General features: G+C 34.8%; 1 protein-coding gene across 2 annotated transcripts in view; it reads left to right on the forward strand.

Annotated features, from left to right (window-relative positions):
* The window catches only part of Snx27 (sorting nexin 27), a 38,409-nt gene that overhangs the window by 1,280 nt on the left and 17,259 nt on the right, over nt 1-19,870 (forward strand). Inside the window, exon 1 of one of the 2 annotated variants that reach the window (XM_076123179.1) lies at nt 19,005-19,659. The exons of the other annotated variant lie outside the window; for it this stretch is intronic. Coding sequence (XP_075979294.1) covers nt 19,550-19,659 — 110 coding nt within the window. The 5' untranslated portion in view covers nt 19,005-19,549. Of the gene's footprint in view, nt 1-19,004; nt 19,660-19,870 lie in introns of those variants that run through there. 2 annotated transcript variants of the gene reach the window in all.

The raw sequence follows: 19,870 nt of genomic DNA on the forward strand, positions 1-19,870 counted from the left end.
AGGTACCTATTTTACATTACTTAAGTAAAAGACAGATTCATTTTCCAATATTAGAGCAGTATTAATCAAATATTCATTTCATTGCTTTATTGTACTGGGCAAATGTTTGTAAAGTTAATAACATTTATTTAGAAACTACTAATAGTTATCTTATAATATGATTAAAGCTGAAATGATTAATGTTTCCGGTATAAACACCATGAAACATATGCCACTTAAGCCATAACTAATATTTTTACCATATCAATTAGGTATTATATACAGCCAATATGGTAGACCAGAATCAGTCAAGTAACTCCTCATTCTGGTTTTTTTTGTTGTCCCCACGAGGGTAAAACCGCCCCGTGAGGGAGTTTATTGCGATTAAACGCGAATAAACACTTCTGCTATTTGATACACAATATCCTCATTCTGGTTATAAACCTAGAAGTGAAACTGTAATAGGTTAATATTAGCTTTAATACCTATTTTTTATTGCATTAACTACTCTGAAAGAGCATTGAAAATCTGCAAATTTGCAGACTTAATATACCTGGATTCTAGTAGGACTCTTATGTTTGGAAATGCTAGTCTTGGCTGTTGTATTAGATTTAGGCTTTCCTATGCCTTTTTTTTTAAATCTACTGATGCTCCTCTTTATTAAAATAAGACCTAATCTATAGAATATGAGTTTCTTCACAAGGTGTGTGCTCATGTATTCCCAGTAGTGGGACAGTAAAAAAGAAATCCTAGTTGAGTTTTCCAATGCTGGGAGAAGGCATCTCTATCACTCTACGTGGGGCAAGCTCTACCAGTCTTTCTTAAATTTCTCCAGGTCATGTATTATTTTTGAAAAATAATGTATAGTGATAGCAACTCAGTTTTAGTATTTGTATCTAATGCAAGTGGTTATCATATTTTATTTAATACACATACTTATTTTATTTAATACATAATCCTATTTTATTTAAGAATTATATAATTTATTATATATTCTATAACATAAATGATTTACTGATATAATAACTTGTCTTTCTAGGTTTTAGTTGCATAAGAAATTATTTTTTGCTAACTAAATAAAATTGTGGCAAGAATTAATAGGTATATTATAATATAAAATGCCTGTTATGCTAAATGTTTTAATATATTGTCATACAGCAATAAATCATACTAAAGCTGACTCAAGTTCTAAGTTCATTGAACTTTAAACTAGTACAAACATTCTGATATGTACTACTGCATTTAATATTTTATATACTACTTAATACAAGCATTTTGAGCGCTATAGAAAGACAGCTCCACAATCACTCAACATATAAAATCACGCCTTATTCCTATAGGGGTAGGCAGAGATCAGAAAACGCCACTTAATTCAATCAACATAGAGGAAAAAATATGTCGCAGTTATAAAGCTAGGTCAAAACAATAAAAGTCATGGAAATGGCTGTCAGTAGTTAGTATCACTTAATATTTCCTTGTTGCAGTATTTTGGTTTTTAAGTTATTGCCATATAGACATTCCATCGGTTCATTCTCTGTGACAGTAGCAATTGGCTCCCCTATTACATGTTACTTACATAGTTAATGGCAAAACATGCCTGAATTTCAAAAACATAGCCTACACCTAGGACTAACATTGTAATTTATAAAACATGGGTGTATTTCTTACGGTCTACATCTTCGGGTAGAACAATCGGGATATTATGTACATATGTATGTATGTAACAGTGACCAGTAGTACACTGCACTAATAAGTCTTCTCCACATGAACCTTGACTCAGTTATCTTTCCTACAAACATATATTTGTCTTGTTAGTTGATATGAGATTATAGAAGTGCAAGTAGCAACGATAGTAAATATTTCTCTTTGTTGAGCTTGCTTATGAACTCAAATTTGTTTAGCTAATCTCCTTATCAGTTGTATCATGGCATGGTTTTCGAATGTCTCCATATTTTCGTAAGATAAACTGCTTAGCTTAAGGGGTGAGTGAAAGGAAACTGGGAAGAAAGTGTTTTATGTCTAAGACCCCAGGCGCCCATCATCAGCATTTGCAAGAAAAGACGTCACGCCTTGGGGCGTTGCAGCACAGCTTACGCCATTTGTAATAACTAAACTACTATAAGCTATCACTTGCATGAGTAATAACTTCTTTTAAATAGTAGTTGAAGATATGCGAAGTCCGTACTTTGCACTTGCCAGCGTGATTTTCTCAAGGCCCTCCCTCATTCTAGCAGAAGACTTTTCAAGAGAGATTTCCCTATAACCTAGTATATTATACATATATGATGGACCTAAGATATAGTATCTCTTGAATAATTGAATATTATCGCCATGTGTGACCTAAAAGGTCTCTGACCTCTCCTTAGGGGTATTTATTCAATTAAACAAAGTAAGCTCTTATAATCAATTACATGCATGATGAAATTAAATGTATCAATTTCTCTTAAATTACATCGTATCTATATTTATCTTCGCGACATCCGATTATCGTTTGCATGCAAATGTGTAACATGATTTTGCATCTATTTCATTGCGATGAAGAATCATGGCCTATTGAAGAAAATTACGTTTAGTATTAAATTGATAGTTTCGTTAAAATATTAAATATTGCCTGTAAGCTTTACCATGTCCTGACTTCGCTTGGTTTACTACGGAGTAACTGAACAAATTATTATTCACTAAAACCTTCCTCTTGAATCACTCTAACTATTAAAAAATGCCGCATCAAAATCCGTTGCGTAGTTTTCGAGATCTAAGCATACATAGGGATAGACAGCGGAAAGGCACCTCGTTTTATACTATGTAGTGATGAACTATTTTGGTAGAGTTAAAAATAATAAATACGTTATATAAATAAATCTATTGCAACTTGTTTCAAATTTCGGTGTTGAATGTGTTACATGATAGAAATAATACGTAACACTAAAATCCTTGCATTCATTTGCAATCCACTAAGTTAGTGTGCAAAGGTTATGTCAAGGTAACTTTCTATTGGTGAAATTAATTTATATAATGTAGTAATTCCTAATATTAATTTGATAAGATTATAAAATTATGTTTGCCTATCGCGTCTGTCTGTCTGTTCGCGATGAACTCAAAATCTAATGTCCGAATTTTAGTGTGGTCAGCAAGACATAATATCACGCCAGTTACACCAAAATGTTTAGACAGAACCTCTGCCTAAACATTTATATCTTTGCCTAACTATTAAACACGGCACGTGGGTGGTTTTTTTGCCGTCGTATATACCATAAAGTAAATTGGAATGTAAATTGGAATAAAAGCAATAGTACTTTACCTGGTTCGGGGATCGAGCCCGACACCTCATAATCAACAGTCGGATACACTACCGACCGCGCCACAGAGGCAGTCGTGTATCTAAGTACGTACGTATTACCTGGTATCTTATTAACATTGCAGATAATTCAGAAAGAATGAACAAAACAATGTAGGTAGGTAACAACTAACAACCCTATTGTGTGAACACACGACCTAGTTAAGGAGTGCATTGCAATAATTGTATTGATTGGCAACATTGCGAAACTGTTAGCAAATACTCTACCTATGTCTGTGTTCATTTATACACATACAACTTAAAACAGTGGTCTGATTGTGGACATAATTTTGTCTATTTTGCGTGCCCGTTGAATGCTAAAAGCTCACCATGTTACATGGGACTAACATTGTTATAGGCGAAATGTAAGAGTAATTCTACTAGTATTAGACTAGTTTAATCAAATATTGAATATTTGGTAACGCAGGGAATCAATCGCAAAAACAGTTATATCCAGTTATATATAGCTTCGTGGCCGCGCTTCACAACATAGCTACCTTGACATTTAGAATTTAGTAAATTACTTAAATGTCTAAATGGCAGTTTGGCAGGTGACACCCACATTTAACTGAGCGACACATGGGCTGATCTATTAAACCTGGAAATAGACTTTTCAGTATTGAAACTGTCAATGATACCACCTTTTTAATATATTTGTTTGTAAGAATCGTACCAAGTGACGATCTATTGCAGATGATTAAGGTGGCGTCAGGTAGAATTAGTGCACTTTCGTTCGTGGCTCAAAAACCTATACGGGTGTGCCAATGGCGACCACATTTTTCGACAGTCAAAAGTGCTAAAGGAAAATACCTAATCATGCATGTATAATAAAAACATTATACGTCAAATATCAATTGAATTGCGTTCCATATCTTGATATCATAGCATATGCCTACATTTCGATTGGAAACTCAATTAAACGTAACATCGTACTAGTAGTAGGCACGATGTTGCTCAAATACAATTAGGGCTTGAGTCACACGACCTACGTACCTAGCCATTTGATGGCATGACCTTTGACTGAGTGGGTTAGGAACATCTGTTTGTCTGTGCTTTTGAAATAAGATGAGCCTAGTTATATTGAAATCAAGAATATTTGTTCCAGTCTTTTATAATTCTATCTTTAGTTACAATTATTAATAAATTGACTCTACTCTTGCCTCATTTAAGTACAAGAATTGACATTAAGATTGCTCAAATGCTTAAGCTTCGTGCTCTAATATAGGTACACCGGTATTGGCAGGTAGCTTATATAAAATTAGTATGGATTAGCTCATTTTGTCTCCCTGAAAAGCACCAATTTCTTCTTAATTATAGACATTATTGTACTGTTCTAAGTAATAGTTACAAGACTAAAGGTCTCTTTAATAGTATAACAATGTGAAATATAAAGATTAATTCCTTCAGCAACTCAGGTATAAGGAATTTCTTATGATATCTCTTTCACTGACATTTGATACAAACTCTATTGTTTACACGACACTTTTAACAAAGGCGTAAACTATAGTCACAATAAACAGCACATTCCTATCCCATACTGTAAACATATCAAATCAAATAACAAATTCTTTTGCAATTAACGCCGTGTTCTGCAACGTAAGAGTCTCCTCCGATCGAGGGAGGGGTAAGGCCTTTAGTCCACCACTGGCACCACACAGACCAAATGCGAGTTGGGGACATTGTATGTCCTTAAGAAATGCCTTAAAAACCTTTTAGACTTTTATGTTTTGTTTTCCTTCACCGTTAGAACAATATCTTCTGCCGCAGCAAATAGATTTCACGATAATCTCCCCAATAGTTAAAAAGTCTTAAATCATAACAACTACTAAAAATACGCGCCATACGCTACGATTTTTCATAGTACAATGTTTACAAGAGGCCCCGAAGATGAATGGATTGCGTAATACATTGATTGGATATATCTAATCCGCCTACATCGCGCCCACGGACTTACTAATTTCTTTGCTTGTGTTATACCTAATTGCGAAAGTTTTTAAGTATTGATTGGATGTATTTCTTTCACGAATATTAATAAAACTTGGTAAATTGACAGCTTATAATCTAGATTAACACATACTTTTTTCCTTGGGTAATGTTTTCACGCAGCGAATTGGCGAGCAGAAACTAGTTGGTTATATTTCCCTTATATAGGAAGAATCTTCTTTTACTTATTTACGTAAGTAGATAAAATTTTTGTGAAATCGCTAAAAAGCTTTTACTAAAAACTGACTCGTCATCACGCTTGCTCATTTTAGGAGTATGTGTACCTTCTACATCCCACGCAGAAATGTGAGTTCAAATCAGTGTACTTAATAGTAACTGTCTGAAGTTATCTTTGTAATAAGAAGACACGAAAGAAACACAACTTGTTTTTTTCGATACTACTTGTCTTGGAAGGCAGCTCATGCTAACGACTGTGTTTTGGATTCTTTAAATGCTTTGTGAATGTGTGTGCTGTCAGCTGAAATGAATTGATCCAGCGTTTATCAGGACCTCACTCCTTGAGTACACTTATTTGTAGAAAACCCATGACTTGTAGCAAGACTGCAACGAAACAAAAATCTATAGTCATTTCGGAGGATTCTAAGTACTTACATATTCGAACTCACCAAAATAAACTCAGTGGTTTATCCATAAATGTAACAGACATTACGTAGCGCATTCGTAATATTAATATGTATATCATAAATGCAGTATGAATATAATAAAACTTACTCAACATTCAATCGTGTGTTGCTCAATACTTGCTTATACAAATATTTTTTGTTGCATTATCGGCGTTCCAATTACATAGCACTTCTGTTGACTAGATATTGTTGCCGAGTGTTTGCAAATATGATGATAAAATGTAGTGTTTTTATAATCCGGTATTGAGGATTTTACGCTTCTGTTATAATTATTTTGATTTGTATCGAAGTTTTTGACATGAATTTTATACTCGCACATACTTTTAAACTACAACGTTTTTTTCTTTTTGAGAGATACTTTTCCTTTCGTAAAGCTTCCCAACAAAATAGCTGTTGCTGAAATCTTCAACAAGTACGACAGTCATAACGTAAAATCACACCAAATACAAACATCCATAGATGACAAAATATTTGAGCAAATCGAACACTTTTTGAAATAGCGATTGAATTACACATTAACCTTTAAGTCTATATAATATTAGGGGGCCAGTTTCACAGTTTGCAAATAAGTATCAGAGAAGCTATCTCCTAATTAAATTCACAAAAACAGCTGACAAAATTCTATCTCATAAGCTCTCCAATCGCCCAATAGTAACTCGAAGAGTCAAAACCGAGTCTACATGTCCAAAAAAATCCCTGAATCCCTAAAAAATAGAAAAGACACGCGTTCAATTATCCAGACAGCTAACATAGCAACTAAAACCATTGTCTACAAGTTTCTTCCCCTTCTTCAATTGTCACAACAAGAACGGACACGCCCTAAGGGAGAGTCCCCATTAACTGTAGCACTCTTAGCAACTTTACGACAAGCACCATTACAAAGACAGAACATTAAATGCCAATTACTTTTACGTGATATTAAAAAAGTTTATACTGGATACAAGGGAAACTTTCATAATTGTTATAAGTTAGTTGTTGATGTAAGGTAAAGAATGAATTAATTTTGATGTTGTTCTTCAAGATATTCTTTTGGATAATGAAATTAGATTGTAGGCACTTTATAAACGTTGAAACGTAAAATATACTTCTTGAATGTAGAAAAGATAAAATTATAGTGATTGACTTCGCCTAAATGCGTTATCGAGTGCATATTTTAAGCAGAAGGCAATTTAGGAAGAACAGACTTCAGCCCCAATCTGAAGATTGTTTGTATTTTCTGAAATACTCTACTTTATGTTCTTTGTCCCGTCGTTAATATACACGCTAGATGAAAGCATGGAAACAAGTTAATTACCCTAGATTTTATCTTTATTTTCAACGCTTTATACCAAAAAGCTTCCTTGTGCTTCTGAAAATTTAACAATAAGTATTTAGCAACTTAATTTACCTAAATATTATTCAAATAACGCTTAAAATATATTAACATTAACACAATCCAAGCCTTCCGAACCTTATATCCCAACGGACCTTCACCGAACTTTTGATTACGAGCCTACATAAATAGAAGCGGTAATAAGTCATTGACGTCACAGCGCCAATGACGTCACAATTCGGTATATCACTGTTTAATGCCCGTGTTGATGTAAGGATGATAGTAAATCATACGAGGCTTTATATGACGGAAATAGAATCATGTATGAACAGGATTTTGTGATATTAAACGTTATTTTCTTTGGGAAGGATGTGTGTGGGATTAACGGAAGCAATATCTTTTCTTGCGTGGTTTAGTATGTCGCCTTGTACGATATTACGAAGTTCTTGTTGCTGTCGTTTCGTATTAGAACTTCGCTCGACTTATCAAATGTGAAATGATAGATATTTTCATACAAGTCTAGTTTCAAATTAGTTACTCAGCACTATAGTGGAAGATTTTTTTCTAAAGGCTCCATCATCCGTTAAGGTTTACGAAGGAGGTACTATTGGATATCATGTCTTTTGAGCTTGTTGTCTACTCCCTTCAGTTTCCAACACTGTAATTTTATCTGCTGTAACCTTTAACGTAACCGTTTCTTAGGGCAACGATGTTTGTAATAGATATTGTTTTGTACAAGTTTTCAAATTAATCTATGTACTAGGTAGATAAAAGCAGCATTTATGTACTACTCTATCAAATAATTGCCCTCAGTAAACGTAGGACATCGTTTGGCGGGTTCACAACTCACCCAGGACAAATATTGTAAATGCGAAAGTTTGTGAGAATGTATGACATGTATGTATGGATGTTTGTTACTCTTTTACGCAAATACTACTGAACAGATTACGATGAAATTTGTCTGCTACTGCTGAAGACCGAATTACACATAGGCTACTTTTTACACGGGAACGTAATCCACGCGGACGTAGTCGCGGGTGGCCTCTAGTATTATATGAAGCACACGAGTGTCTGTTATTTAAGTATCTATTTAGGAGTATCATCATTTCTTTGGTTATAGTATAAGCTCTTCCTAGGTATGTAACATTGTTATATTCAAAGCACAACGGGATGTCCGTTACGTCACAGTTCTGTGTTGTATGACTGTATATCATATCTGTTTCGGTTCTATTTATAGTAACCGCAGATAAAGTTCAAACGCACGGTATGAAACATGTACTGTACTCGCATGTTTAAGGTACATGCATGTTTTATGGTTTTACTTGAATTGGTTATTATAATCGTATTGCTAGTGTTAAATTTGTTCAAGCCGCCCGAAAGGCCTTTTACATGCCCAGCTATACTCAGCCAAAATTGACTAATGAGTGATGAAGCGAAAAGAATCACTCTATCGATCTATTGGTGAAAACGCATTTTGTAGATTTAGACTTTATCGCGAACAGCAGGCGTTTTTGTTGGATTTTGACCTATGAAACCAATCGAGTTTGATTTTTGACTCGATACTGTCGGGAGTAAGCCTACAGACAGACAGGCAAACGCGAGAGGGAAGTTTTTTTATACTAAGTAGTGTGAGATGATATCTTTGTAATTTTGTTTCATAAATTGTAGCAGTCAATGGTTTAAGGCTACACATAGCATTACTAGTATAGTGCAATGAAATATAGGTACTCAATGCTCTTTTGAGATTTATGAAGTGTGTTCAAGCCTTACAAATTCTGTAACACATCGTATACTCTTGTGTATTCACCTTAATGTTTGTATGTTCAGATCTCGAAAACAGCTGGACCGATTCGTTTTGTCATTGTTTATTCTGGAGATATTATTAGTTGTTTTCGCTGTTGAACTTTCGAGGTCGCCGCTATTCATTCGTTTTACAATCCTTGTTTGTAAAAGTTTAACTTGAAAATGATTCATCATGATTCGTCAGCGTGTTGTTGAAGTATACTTGACGAGAATTGCTAATGGAACTTGCGATGTTTGTATCTTCAGTAACATAACACATGTCATTTATATGTTCAGTTTAAGTGAGGGCAAGGCGCTCATAGCCAGTTGCGCTCACCGGTCGGTAAACGATCTGTGGGTTAAGCAACCCTTGGCGCGGTCAATCTATAGATGGGTGACCGCATGGTGGTATTTTATCTGAGCGTCTCCGTGCTTCGGAGGGCACGTAAATAATCAGTCCCGGTTGTTGTCAACTAAGATACCTAAGAGTCGAACAACACTTGGATTCCTCAAATATTTAATGTCATAAATGTGAGGGGTTAGGATACGCAATCGTCTGGGTGTTTAATTACACTAATTACGGACATAAATTAGTGCAGTCCCCAGCCACAAAGGTTAATTAAAGTGCGGGATATCACCATTTATAAAAATATATTCAATAGCCCGGAGTTTTGAAACGTGCCTGGTGTATGGCAATAGGCTCGTTCTCTATAAGTTAGATTCACTCTAAAAATGGCAAAACACGGGTGTATTTCATATACCCCATCTTCGAGTAAAATAGACGTGATGTTATTTACACTAAGTACCTAAGCAAAAAAAAAAAACGATCCTATTATAGAATTAGGTAATTATGTAAGTTTTTCTCAATACTTTTCTCCTTAGTAACCAAGTTTTACAAGTGTAAATTTTACAATAGTCTTGAAATCATCATTTGATTTGGTATATATTTTGCTTAGCTGTGTTTCTTCGTATCATATTCTCACAATTACCATAATAAATATAGGCTAAAGAACTGGCTTTCGCTACGTTTATTTCACACGTGTCAGTCAACAGTCGTTTAGTCAGCTCGGTCATTGGCACAAACGTTTTCATTGTTAATGACATAGAAACTATACTATTTTTATACTATAGAAACATTAGAAATAGATTTCCTTATAGTTTATTGCTTCATAAAGAGCTGAAGTGAATCTTAGTCTTTTTATCAATAAAGAAAATAAGTTTTAGTGAGGATAAACTCCTGCTATGTCATAAACAGAAATTGGTAGGAAGAAGTTGTTACGTTTGCAATTCAGAACTGTTGGAGTAAGCTGTCTTAAAGTATTACAGTTGCGTCCGTTTCGAGCTGTCTTTGTGCAACTGTTCAAATTTTGATATACTTTACATGTTCCATATGTGCGATTTTTTATGTGTCTTTTAAAGCAGAGACTACCAGATCTTTTTTTTTATTTTGCCATTAATGTTCCTCTTCCGGGCCAAGACCTCTCTTACTTTTCTCCAGCTGTCCCTATCTGATTTGCATATTAGCATTAGCATTGGCGGCGAAAAATGTTTCTTACTGAATATCCTGTTACAAGTTAACGTATCTAAATAAAAGGCTTCTTTTTTAAATAACCTATTAATCTAAGAAGCCCGTGTTTCCCTGGTAAGCCCTTATTTACATGAGAACTTACTCATGGAGACAAATTGTCTGCCTATTGGGTCATGAATCTACCCACTGATCGTTGTCTTGGCTATTATTCAAGTACTGCGAGCCTATTCATAGTATAAATTGTCAAGATTCCACATTACCCACATACTTGACACCTGAACAACAGCTAGATATAGAAGAAAATATTCCTCAAATATGGAACAAAATATTGGCATCGTATTCCAAGCGATACGTGCCAACATCACGCTAGAACATTCATAATTATATTATTATACGACTAATTTAAATATTACTACTAAAGTACTGTAAAAGATCTGCTTAGTGCGCGTTTTTCTCGTGGCCGGGCAAAGGTTCCTTCATTATTTATGCACCCTTCCCGGTGTAAAGTAGGTGAGTTCATTGGATTTGTTCGAGTCAAATATTAGTTCTTTGTTCTTAGGTATAAGATAACAGTTTTTATACACTGTTTTCTCTAGCTTCCATGAATAGATAATTCTCTCTGCATTTTTATTCGCGCTTATAGTCATATTAGATAATATTTTATTAAACTGATAACAATCAACATGTTTTTATTCCTACGTGTCATCTGGGTTTTTCCTATTCTGTTCAAATGCAGATCATACACCTTAAAGTAACTTAACGTGTTTCATAAACGATCAGCTATATGTTTTTTATTTTTGGCAAAGACCTCTAGCTTCTTCAAGCTTCTATACTTTGGTTTTGACTGTGACCTGAATCTGAATTTATATGCTCTAACTTTATTTGCCTTGCTTTATGCTGATACACGGTATATATCATTAAAACTTAACAATTCTTGCTAAAATGGATTAACACTTTCCAAAACAAACAAGTACTTATCTCAGTACTCCACCGCTTCGTAGGTGTCACCTTATGTTCAAGATACAACAAATAATTGTTTAACCGAGTTCATTTTATTGCGATATCTATAAAATATAACAATTGCAATTAGTTGTCAATAGTATATTACTATCAGTTCGCACTGGACACTTTCGCTGTTAGTGGACGATATTAAATAGAAGTTTATTGTGATTCTGTGCTGTTTTGTGCAGTGTATTTTGTTTGGTAAAAATGTTTATATTGTCTCTCATAATACCATATAAAATCTCCAGATCGTATTATCTTTCGGGAAAAGAGTTTTAATTTCAATAAGAAACACCATCAATGGCCGCAAAGAAATCGCGGAAATAAAAGCGTTTATTTAAGCTGTGTATTTTAGTCAATATAATTGTTTGATAGGCGAACAAATGCCAATATTTAGCCGATCCCACCTAAACACAGGCCTCTGCTACTAACCAACTGGCTTGATGCAATCAGATGACTAATGGAAGCTCCATGTTCATGCACAATATGTGCTAGAGTCTATCTCGCTACTGCCTCTTGTTTGATCATTCGTTTAGCTGCATATTAGCCTTGTTTAGAACCTCAGAAAATAGGGACGAAGAAGGTAGGCGATTTTTTTGGAAGAAATTGTAAAAAAACTTCGTGTTTGTGAAATAGGTTCCTTTTTGGGGTTGATTTTCTGGCGCTAGTATAACTTTATTTAAATAATAACTTAAGGGGTAAAAAAAGTAAAAAATAACAGTCAAAACGTCGAATTGTTTCAGAAACTAAGTTAACTAGCGATAGAAATATCTGGTCACGCTGAAATGAACCCGGATTTTTCCGAAGCCGTCAAAAACCGCGAGCCTTGAATCGATTGATGTGTTCACGAAAATAACTTTACTAACTAAACCTATCGATTTTATTTCAACACATCTCATAGAGTATTGTTCGTGGAACTATTAACTGGCAAACGACAGCTTTTAATTGAAACACACACACTCACACACGTTGTTACCATTTGTTCTGCTTTGTTCGCGGGTTAATTGAACAGTAATAGAACTCAATTTGTGAAAATCAATACCTATTTTCTATGCGGCTTTCGGTGTCGGTGTTTCTCATTATAGACAAATTTGTAACTGTGGACATTACAATAATATTATTTGACATTTTTATAGCTTGACACGGCTTCTCCTCCCGATATGAGAGAAGAACAAGACCTTTGAGTCACCACACCGGCCAAGACTTAGGACTTGTAAATGTGGGACACATATTAAGTTATATCAAGCTTGTAATCGTCGTTAATAAATCGATAATGACTCATGTACAAAAGCGAGCAATTGCTCAGTTGCCTTTTTCCGAACATTTTGACGTGATATTGCCATTGATCAATTACAACAAGTTTCTTTTGATCTTTACTTATTCAATTGATCTAATAATACTGTAGAGTAAATTTTCCAACACAAAGTTTATTTTGCAAGTAGATAACAGAACAGAAGTCTTACGATTCATTCCCTCTGGTAGGGTACGAATCAATCTCAATCAAGCCGTCTGCTTCACTATTAATAGTATTGAATAAACCCGATCGCATTCCCTCCGTCAAGTCCTTGGCTTGTAATATATTATTGTTTGGTATTCAAGGGTTAGGATCTATTGAGAATAATGGTTTGTTTTCTAAGTTAGTAATGCTAGGCCATCGATAGGCGATCACTCATTGTATTTGTTTTAAATTGACTTTGTGGCAAATGGCATTATGTTAAAAATCTTTGTTTCCTCTTAATGCCGATTATTTTTTAAGAAGAAACGTATTACCTTGATCAGGTTATGGTTACAGGCAAATACCATGAAGTTGAGTATCCTTTGCGAATATGCGTCTTAAAATGAAACCTCATCATCATTCACAACCAGTGGTCCTAGTTCAAAAACTAATACGATTTTTGGATAGCACATATTGTATCATCAGTTCAGAAAATGTCAGATTAGTTAACATACAATTTGGTTGTAAGCGTAAATGTAGTGGCTATATAATTAACAGCACTTCTCTGCTCCCCAACTAGATAACAAGAGCGTGAAGATTAGGATCTCGGGAAACTCAACACTTGTATAACGTTCGGGAACTTTCTAAATAACTTGTACTAACTTGCAACGCGCTTCGGTAAATGGTTTTATAAAATTCGCCTTTCGTATTTCTTGAATGCAACGAAATGTGTGGATTTTTAAATCTCGTTTCGTAGTTTTAAAATATCCTGAATGTGCTTTAAATTGCTTTGCTCTACGTGGAATTTTGTGGAGAAACTAAACTTGGTGTAGTAATGCCCTGTTAAAAGAACTTGGGGATCAAAGAAGATAATTTAAACAGTCCGTTTCAAAATCAACGTGCATCTGCATTATGTCGTTGTCGTTGACATAATTTTTTAGACAAATTAACTAAGATCTTTGTCGTTCCAAATCATCTAATCTCATATTTTACATAAGACGTTTGCAATACCCCTTGCGTGGAAATCTATGCACCTATTGTTATGTAAAAATGCAATCATTGCACATGATTGCAAAAAATGCACAGCTTAACCGAAATCTAGATTCATGGCGTCAAAAGCAGACGTAACTTTCTTCATCTTACACAATATGACAATGTAATCTCCAAAGAAGAAACTTCCAAAAGTACTTTCGTAATAAATACATACGAAAACGTAATAAAACAATAAAATAATTGTCGCGTGTAAAGTGAAAGTACCCACATTTCAGTGGCGCGAAAGTGGTCTCAGACGGTTACTGCTGTCCTTAAAACTGGGTTTATTTGTGTTTTATCGCTCCTTCTACCTTACTTACGAATTTCGCAAGCACTTTTGACAATTTTCGAAGAGTTAACTTAATAAAAAATAACATTTTCTTTTGAAGATTAAATGGTTACCTGAGCTATTAGATTGCTAATGCTAAACGCGCTAACTCAGGTCGTAGAGGATCTCGCTAAATATTTTCAGATCTGAAAATATATTTTTTTCTCAGCTCGTCTGCGCTATTGTATTCGTTTTTTTTAAAGGATGCCTCATGCAGTCTACTGAATGTTACCGGTCATCCCTTCTCAGATAAATGTTTTTGAGAACAGAAGGCATAGGCCAAGCTAGATAACTACAAGTTATCCCATAGAAAATCTTATCACTCTTTACGCCTTAATGGAAAATATTTGTTATTGTATTCAGTGATGTGTATCTACTAAAGACAAAAATATACATTACGAAAAACCCCTTATCATATGAGTCCATGTAATCGCATTCAGACGCGCCCAAAATTACATAACTATATATCTTCGCGACAGTTTAGTGAAGGCTGTCTCCAGTGCTGGTGGTAAAAGTGGTGTTCAAACAAAATGTTCAATAATATGCACTGTTTGTACGAACCAAGTTATAAGAAGAAGGTTATTTGTGTTGAAAAAGAAGGATATCGTTTACTGGCTACTGATGAGTGAGTATACAATTTTGTGTTTTGATTTAAAACAGTTTAATTAATATTTGTTTCCGTTATCACATAATAGACGTTTAGTCTACATAGCTGATCGTAGGCAGCTCCTCGCATAATGAATAAATCATTGTAACAACCGTGTAGTAAATCATTTGGCGATTAAAAAGAGTTGCCGTGAGTGTCTTGCTAGCTTTTCCATATTTTTGACCTAAATAAATCTATAAGACACACATCAATGTCGTTCTTATTTCAGGGTTAGTTCAGAAAATAATGCTTTAGGGATTACATCCTAAATATTCCTTCAACTACATTTTGTGAAATGGAATATCGAAATGTGGGCCTTATCTATACTATACTAATATACTATACTCACTAATATTATAAAGCTGAACAGTTTGTTTGTTTGAACGCGCTAATCTCGGGAACTACTGGTCTGATTTGAAAAATTCTTTCAGTGTAGATAGCCCATTAACCGAGGAAGGCTATAGGCTATATATCATCACGCTACGACCAATAGGAGCAGAGTAACAGTGAAAAATGTTACAAAAACGGGGAAAATTATGATTATCTTAAGTGACGCAAGCGAAGTTGCGCGGGTCAGCTAGTTTTAAATATTTATGCAAACTTACTAATTGAATTAATGCATTTTACAGAATATTCCATAAAAATACACTAATAAAATAATGAGGGGTAAGGTAACCAGTCTCCAGTTCTGTGTCCAAGTGCATTCCTAAACGGGTTCGATGGACATAGATTGATAGCTTTGTACGATTGATGTATTGGTAATTGACTAGCGAATTGTCAAAGCCTTGTGCAAAATAAGATTCTGGTTCTAGCTAGTACTTGTTTGTTCAAACTGGCTCAGTTTTGTAATGATACTAGTCAGTTACGAGTTATATTTTTGAAGCTGCTGTATAAGAGGTCGAACCTATTTATTGTAACAAATATTTTTTCACCTGATAAATAATTTCCTCGACCTTTCAAAACAAGAAAATATTTTTTAGTCTAGACTAGCGACCTGCCTCGGCTTCGCTCGGTTTAGTGAGTTACTTTTATACAAACACAACTGATAGATTTTGAGTTCATCGCGAATAGACAGGCAGATGCAACCAAAGAACTTAATTTTATAATTGTGTACTGAAGATACTATATCCAATTCACCTCTCGAAACTAGCATAAAAAAATTGCTTAAAAGTTCACCCAATAGCAAGTCATTGAACATTAAAATCTAGACCACAAACGACTCGATCTCAAGAACAAATCGTGCTAATCGTACTAACACACAGAACATTGACAACTATTAGTCATTAGTACTCATTTGTGGTGGACAACCGCATAGCGTATTCATTACTTACACAGACTGACCCGAGTGCAGTACAAACTTTCATGATCCAGTTACACGTTATTTTGACAAAATAAATAGCCTTTGTTGCGCGGTTGGTAGTGTTTGCGACTATCGACAGATTCCCGGGTCAGGCAAAGTACTATAGATCTATTTTAATGTATAATATGTAAGATATTACTGAAGAGTAATCTAGAGTCTGGTAACGGGTCCAGTAAATAGCTATAGGCTCGCCCTTCTCCCGCACTAATAATTGCTCTTGTGTCGCGGGGATTTTTCAAACATACAAACAACGGACACAAAGCGCAACCAGACCCGAAACAATTATCTGCGAATTGCACAAATAATTGTTCGGTGTGGGAATAGAACCCACGACCTCCCGACGTAATGGTACCGGCGAGGCGAACTCGACCACTGCGCCAGGGAGGCGGTCAGTTTTTGATGGGACTAACATTGTCAATGGCGGAACGTGTGTGTATTTCATACAAATCTGCCTACACTTTTGTGTATAATAGGCATTATGTTATGTATGTATGTGTATATAAATGTTGACTATGGAGCCTCAACATCAGATGCAGTTCAACTGAGTCATTATTTATTCGACAGGATTTCAACTATCGATTTCCGTGGCTACTCAAATATGAATGTAAAACTGAATGTAAGCTTCCTCTCGCTCTTTACATTGTTTTATTCAACAATGGGATAGCCATTCGAACAATTTCGCGATATTTGCGTGTAAATGCGCACAGCAAAAGTACTATAGCCACCCATCCAAAACTAGTCCTTAGCAACGTTGCTTAATTTGCCGTATCGTTAGCGCTGTTTTTCTAATTAGAGCAGTATACAGTAGGATAACTGTGTATTAATTTGCCAAAGGGCGTAAGTACGGGACAGGGTCATTTTCTTTATCTAATTTGCTGTAAACGATCACCCATCCAAATCTAGTCCTTGATTACATTACTTAACTTATCGTCTAATTGGCGCCGTCCTTTTAATAGAACAATAAACAGTCATTTAATTGCGTCTTATTCTCCCAAAGGGCGTAAGTACGGGACAGGGTCATTTTCTTTACCTGATACTCTGTATCTGATCACCCATCCAAACTTAGTCCTCAACAATATTACTTAACTTTTCATTTAATTAGTCCTTTTAATAGAACAATAAACAGTCACATAATTGCGTCTTATTCTCCCAAAGGGCGTAAGTACGGGACAGGGTCATTTCCTTTATCTAATTCTCGTGTACTTGGTACATTATGTCACGAGAACCGGTTAGTTAACAAAATAGCTCATGACTTCATCAATAATCCAATAACCTATTTTGTTCGTTATCTGCGACCCAAGAAATTTGATGTTCGCGTTAAGGATACTGCATTTAATGCATTTGTTCAAAGTTGGTGCAATCTAATTTAAATTCAACGTATAGTGCCTGTAGTGGATAAATAATTATTGGTCTTTCAATTTTATTTTTTTTCGCCACCTATGGTTATTTGGTCGCAAAGAGTACGGCAACGGTTAACTAAGCTGTTTTTATGGTTCAACAGTATGTATAAGCATTATGACTTTTGACTGCGTTATTTGCATGTGCTCAAATATCCTACAAGTACAAGAGAGTAGAATCTTTAAAAGATAATTTTATGAAGCTGCTTAAGATGACGTCTTTATACCTAGAGTCCTGTAGCCATATTAATGCGTTCATTATAATAATATGAGCATATCTACCTTATATTCTTGTACGAAAGCAAAACCAATTGAATATTGCAAAGAATCAATTTACATTAAGTTTTCCGTTAAATTAAGACCAATAGTAAAATTGCACATAAATGACTAATGACGTACTAAAGAACATTTTATAAAAAGCGTAAAAAAATCGGAAACAATTTGATTGCGAACGATAACAACGGCAATTTGCTAGTTCATTTATAATTCAATTGAGCCTCAATAGATTTTTACGGCACAGATGTTCCTTACGAGAAACTTTTCCAGAAGACATATAAAAGTCAAACTACTAGTTATAATTTACTTTGTATTAGTAATAGGCATAGTTTATAAAGGTGATGTAATTTTTAATGGAATTGCGTATATTGATTATAATGTTTAACGTTACCTTACTATATAGGGCATGTTTGCAGTCTGCTAGCTGATTGTAGACGAGTCTTTGGTGCTGATAACTAACTATACTATTTGGCTTATAAAAGTACGTTATTTTTAAGGATAGAAAAGGTTTTGACTAGTGTGTTTTTATGTTTTCTGATGTTGGTACATTCGATTATGGTTTAAAGTAAAAATATAATTGCGTGCAGCAGAAACTACCCAGAATTAATTTCGGGGGTTCTTACAAATATATCAAATTTGGACTTCAATCATTTCATCATCACAGCTATTCGGAGACATAAGATTGTCTTAAAAATATTAAGACAATCTTACATATGTCTCCGAATAGCTGTGAGCAACTTATTGGTATCTATTATATTCTTTAAATGCTTGTTAGCATACTATCTTTCATACGCAGCAAACAGTAAGCTGAATATAGAACACTACTCAACTATCAGAGGTCAAAACAGCATCTAATCTGATATCAGCAACAAGCACGACCCACAACTGAACGTCGCAGTTCATGTATCAATGTTTATTGTGAACTATATCTAATTAACACTCATTAGTGCTTTGTTAGTGTTTCGATACGCGCGTGTTAGTTCTAATACCTAGTGTTTGATGTAGTAGTGATATTTGTGAATTTGGTTTTGAGATAGTATGGATAATTAGATGCTGTTTAATAGACACTCAGCCAAGGTGACTTGGACAGCTTTGTTCAATTGAATCCTGACTTTACAAAAATTGTGTAAGAAGTCTACAACTCTAAAGTAAACTGGATAAAATGAGCAGGAGATGGTTTAATCTGTACAAAAAGTGAGAACTCAGTGGTATCATAATTTTGTGAAGTGAATTTTAGTATATTCTTTTTTCGGACGTCTGACTCTGATTCAATATTAACTTAAAAGCAACGGAGCAAAATGGTTAGCTTACACATATGGACTTACTAGAACGAATTCATCAGACATAAAGCTTGAAGAAACAGTCTCGTAAAAGGTGGCAAACATTCTGAAGAATATTCTTGATCACAGAAAATCTTCAATTAACTGCAGAAAGGGGAAGCATTTCTCAAGATTCTTTATAAGGGAGTTGATAGTAGTGTCTTGTATTACTGTGTCAATGTTAAATACATCATGTCAGAAGTGCAAAGAGGTGGCGTGGGCAAGTTCCGCTACTGCTTCTACTACTGTTCCGGGTTCGAGGTCTACGATCTGGAGACAGAGGAGTCGGTAACGAATGCTAGGTAAATATACTGGTAGATAGACTTCAAGACCTTATAGAAAAGTGGAGTGGGTTCGCAGGGAACCTTCGCAAGACTTAAACCTCTTGTACACACAAGATAAACTAGGTATTTTCTTCTGCGAATAAACGTGTATGTAAAGCAAGTAAAATGTGTATGTGAAGCTTCGCAAAACACTCTTGTCGAGGCTTTTGTCTATCAGATTGAATTGGCA

The sequence above is a fragment of the Anticarsia gemmatalis genome, chromosome 15 (genome assembly GCF_050436995.1).
Source record: "Anticarsia gemmatalis isolate Benzon Research Colony breed Stoneville strain chromosome 15, ilAntGemm2 primary, whole genome shotgun sequence".
NCBI classification, from domain to species: Eukaryota; Metazoa; Arthropoda; class Insecta; order Lepidoptera; family Erebidae; genus Anticarsia; species Anticarsia gemmatalis.